The sequence below is a fragment of the Suricata suricatta genome, chromosome 12, assembly GCF_006229205.1.
Source record: "Suricata suricatta isolate VVHF042 chromosome 12, meerkat_22Aug2017_6uvM2_HiC, whole genome shotgun sequence".
In the NCBI taxonomy this organism is placed as follows: Eukaryota; Metazoa; Chordata; class Mammalia; order Carnivora; family Herpestidae; genus Suricata; species Suricata suricatta.
In genome coordinates, this window is record NC_043711.1 from 4,986,217 (window position 1) to 4,990,322 (window position 4,106).

The 4,106-nt window shown below is 66.3% G+C and overlaps 1 protein-coding gene and 1 long non-coding RNA gene across 5 annotated transcripts in view; one reads left to right on the top strand and one right to left on the bottom strand.

The window, feature by feature from the left end:
- Positions 1-4,106, bottom strand: part of LOC115273177 — a 31,729-nt gene that overhangs the window by 19,617 nt on the left and 8,006 nt on the right. The gene's annotated exons all lie outside the window — the stretch shown is intronic.
- ADAMTS10 (ADAM metallopeptidase with thrombospondin type 1 motif 10) overlaps positions 1-4,106 on the top strand; it is an 18,557-nt gene that overhangs the window by 12,174 nt on the left and 2,277 nt on the right. Inside the window, exons 15-23 of one of the 4 annotated variants that reach the window (XM_029916106.1) lie at positions 816-918; positions 1,197-1,330; positions 1,420-1,543; positions 2,444-2,524; positions 2,609-2,772; positions 2,873-2,999; positions 3,096-3,225; positions 3,557-3,761; positions 4,007-4,106. The exon at positions 4,007-4,106 is cut by the window's right edge and continues 285 nt beyond it. In XM_029916106.1, coding sequence (XP_029771966.1) covers positions 816-918; positions 1,197-1,330; positions 1,420-1,543; positions 2,444-2,524; positions 2,609-2,772; positions 2,873-2,999; positions 3,096-3,225; positions 3,557-3,761; positions 4,007-4,106 — 1,168 coding nt within the window. The other 3 variants (XM_029916108.1, XM_029916107.1, XM_029916110.1) reach the window with 3 other exon arrangements.

Consider the following 4,106-nt stretch of genomic DNA (forward strand, 5'->3'; position numbering starts at 1 on the left):
TGCAAGTCTGGCTCCTTCCATTCCTCAGCAGATGAGTCTTCCACTTTGAAGTTGCTTGACCCCCACAACCTCCTCCAGGAGGGGAGTCTCCTCCCCCCCCCCTTCAAAGCCCAAATTCCTGAGCTGTCTGGTCCCTCAGTGCTGAGCTCCCTGTCACCACGCCCAGTGGCCACATTTGGGTCCTCTGCTTGCATGCCCATCTAACCAGGTGCCTCCACTCGGGTCCAAACCTCCTGCCTGCCGCCCCCCACCCACGGGCCCTGTGCTCCCAGCCCCTCCACTGCCCCCTTTAATCCGCTGCTGCCCCTTTGTGAAATGCTGGGGTTCTCCATGGCTCGTTGGGGCTCCTGGCTTTACACACCCAGTAAACACAGGGCTTACAGCGGGGCGGCGGGGGGGTGGGTGGTGTGCTCAGAGCTCAGGGGAAGCTTTGGAGTGAGGGGTGGGTGGCCTTCCCAGCTCCATCTGGAAGGGCTCCTGTTGTCTCCACGGAGTCCACAAGGACCCACCCCCAACCCTGCCTTATAAAGGGTGCCCTGGCTCCTTTCTAGGCTCTCCCAAGAAAGGCCTCATGGCCCAAAACCAGAAGCCCAGCCATCACCCCCCAGCTGGCCCCAAACTCTAAGGAGTCACCTGCTCCATCTCAGATGTCCCTGTCCCTCCAGCTCCACAGCCTAGACCTAGCCCAGGCCACCAACCAGTCTCGCCTGGCCCTCTACAGCCTCACCCCTCCAACCATTCCCTGCTCTGAGCATCCGTCCTCTGCCCTGACTCCATCCCCCCACATCTGGCCTCCCTCCCTCTCTTGCCCCCAGGACTGTCCCCCAGGCTCTCAGGATTTCAGGGAAATGCAGTGCTCTGAATTTGACAGCATCCCCTTCCGTGGCAAATTCTACACGTGGAAGACATACCGAGGAGGTGAGTGAGGAACTCAGGAGGCATGGGGCGTGGGGCCAGCAACAGGTGGATGCAGCATCATGGGGCTGCCCTGGCACCCCCTTCACCCAAGGGGCCCAAGAGCCCAGGATGCGGCTCAACAGGTCCTCGACTGGACGCTGGGCACCGCGACTCTCTCTGCCCAACCTGCCCATCCGTGTTGGGTCTGGGGTCTGTCCTAGGCCTCGCCTCCCCCAGGGAGCAAGCGGGGCGTCCCGAGTAGCCTGGACCCCGGGTCTGACGGGGCTGTGCCCCCCCAGGGGGCGTGAAGGCCTGCTCGCTCACGTGCCTGGCCGAAGGCTTCAACTTCTACACCGAGAGGGCGGCGGCCGTGGTGGACGGGACCTCCTGCCGCCCAGACACGGTGGACATTTGCGTCAGCGGCGAGTGCAAGGTGCAGGGGACTCCCAGAGAGAGGGCGAGGGAACGGAGGGGTGGAGGCAGGGAGGCGGGGTTCACTGACACTCCCCCCGACCTCCCCAGCACGTGGGCTGTGACCGGGTCCTGGGCTCCGACCTGAGGGAGGACAAGTGCCGCGTGTGTGGCGGTGACGGCAGTGCCTGTGAAACCATTGAGGGGGTCTTTAGCCCGGTGTCACCTGCAGCCGGTGAGGGATCCCCATCCCCTCTCCCTCTCCCCACATCCCAATGGAGGGGGCAAGGGGGGCACCACCGGCCCCATCACAGTCGCCAGGGGCCCAGTGGGGACCCCAAAAAGTGACCGGGGGCAGAGCAATGCCCCAGATCAAGGTCAGGGACTAGCTTGGGCTCTGGTGCCTAAACCTTGGCAATTAGGGTGCAGAGAGGTCCGTGACCGAACCCTTTCCCCTCCCTCACCCTGGGGACCTGGTGCTGGGTCAGGAACAGGGGGACAGGCACACTGTGCTAAAGGAAAAGGCTAATAACTAGGGGCATGATATCTGCAGGCTATGGTGAACTTGACCATGCCTCCCAACCTTGGGCTGAAGAAGAGACCCCAGGGAGGAGGTGGGGGGATGGGAGGACTGGCTTCTGGAAGCAAACACATACGCCCCAGTGTAGGGTCCAGGGGACCGTAGGTGGGGGGGCAGGTCGTAGGTGGTAGAGCCCACTGCAAACCTAACTCCAGCTGCTAAAATTGCCATGCCACCATGTGGGTCGGGGCCCTCTTCTCTCTGCCCCCTTGTCTCTGCCCATGCAGCCCTGGTGCATGCTTGGTGGGGAGAGGGGGGGATCAGACCATTGTGGTGCTCAGACAGGCGGGAAAGTTTGGGTTCGAACCCCGGCCCAGCCACTTCCTAGCAGCCCAACCTGGGTGAGTTGCCTAGCTTCTCTGACCCCCTCAGTCTTGTCATCTGTGAACTGGGTGTAATGATACATCTACTTCACAGGACCAGAGCTGGGGGTGCAGTGCGAGGCCCCCGTGAGCACTTAGCACAGGAATGGTTATCATCAAGGACCAGGAATGGGGGAGGTAGGCAGGCGTGGGGGAAGGGCCAAGTGGGCAACATCTCGGCTCCACTGTCCAGGGTACGAGGAAGTCGTCTGGATCCCCAAAGGCTCCGTCCACATCTTCATCCAGGACCTGAACTTCTCCCTCAGTCACCTGGGTGAGCCAGAGGTGGAGGGATGTGGCTGGGGGGTCAGCGGGGGTCAGTGTGGCTGGGGTTCTCACCCCTGTGCTGTCCCCCTAGCCCTGAAGGGGGACCAGGAGTCCTTGCTGCTGGAGGGGCTGCCCGGGACCCCACAGCCGCACCGCATGCCCCTGGCCGGGACCACCTTTCAGCTGCGACAGGGGCCAGATCAGACACAGAGCCTGGAAGCCCTGGGACCTATAAACGCATCTCTCATCGTCATGGTAATGATGGGGGGAGGGGGGAGCAAGTGCGGGAAGACCTTAGACTCCTCGTGGGGACTGGAGCTTGGCTTCCACGTGACGGCCCCCTCCCCCGCCTCAGGTGCTGGCCCGGACAGAGCTGGCTGGCCTCCGCTACCGCTTCAACGCGCCCATCGCCCGAGAAGCGCTCCCCCCCTACTCCTGGCACTATGCGCCCTGGACCAAGTGCTCCGCCCAGTGTGCCGGCGGTGAGGTCGGGGTGGGCTCGGGGGCGGGCCCCTGGGCACCCTGGCTGACCCCTTCTGGCCGCCGCAGGGCTGAGCGGGTCTCTCGCCCACCCCCAGGCAGCCAGGTGCAGGCCGTGGAGTGTCGCAGCCAGCTGGACAGCTCGGCCGTGGCCCCCCACCACTGCAGTGCCCGCAGCAAACTGCCCAGGCGGCAGCGCGCCTGCAACACAGAGCCCTGCCCACCCGAGTGAGTGCCCGCCCGGGTGCAGGGGCCCGGCGGCCAGAGCGGAAGGGGCGGGGCTCCCAGGACTGGGGGGATAGTGCTCCGCAGGTGGGGTCGGAACCATGATGGTCCGTAGGCTGCTCCAGGTAATCCGCTCCGCCGGGGTGATGCACGCCCCCAGGCGCGGGGTGGGTCCAGGGCGAGGAAGTTCCCGGTGCCCGACCACATTCCAAGCGGCAGGCACCCCCGCGCCAGTTTCCAGAAAGATGCCGGTTGTTGGGTGGGGGGTGGGGGGCGCCCCGGAAGCGGGGGGCCCTGCCCTGCACGCCCTCTCAGGCCCGCCCCCTCCCCACAGCTGGGTGGTAGGTAACTGGTCGCGCTGCAGCCGCAGCTGCGATGCGGGCGTGCGCAGCCGCTCCGTCGTGTGCCAGCGCCGAGTGTCAGCCGCAGAGGAGAAGGCGCTAGACGACAGTGCGTGCCCGCAGCCGCGCCCACCCGTCCTGGAAGCCTGCCAGGGCCCCGCCTGCCCGCCGGAGTGGGCCGCCCTGGACTGGTCAGAGGTCAGCCGCCCCTCCCCGCCCGCGCCCACCCCGCTAGCTGTGCTGCGGAAGGTAGGGACGTGGTGCCCGCCGAGGCCCCTCTGCGTAGTAGGAGCCCCTCCTGCGGGGCCTAGAGCGCCCCCTCCAGACTGGGCCGAGGTCAGCTCGACCCCCGCCCGCGCCTCCCTCCGGACCACCATCCCCCCACCCCCGGGCGGGCGGCGACTGGAGCGCCCGTGAGCACGAAACCCCCTCTCCGACTGCAGTGCACCCCCAGCTGCGGGCCGGGCCTCCGCCACCGCGTCGTCCTCTGCAAGAGCTCCGACCACCGCGCCACGCTGCCCCCCGCGCACTGCCCGCCCGCCG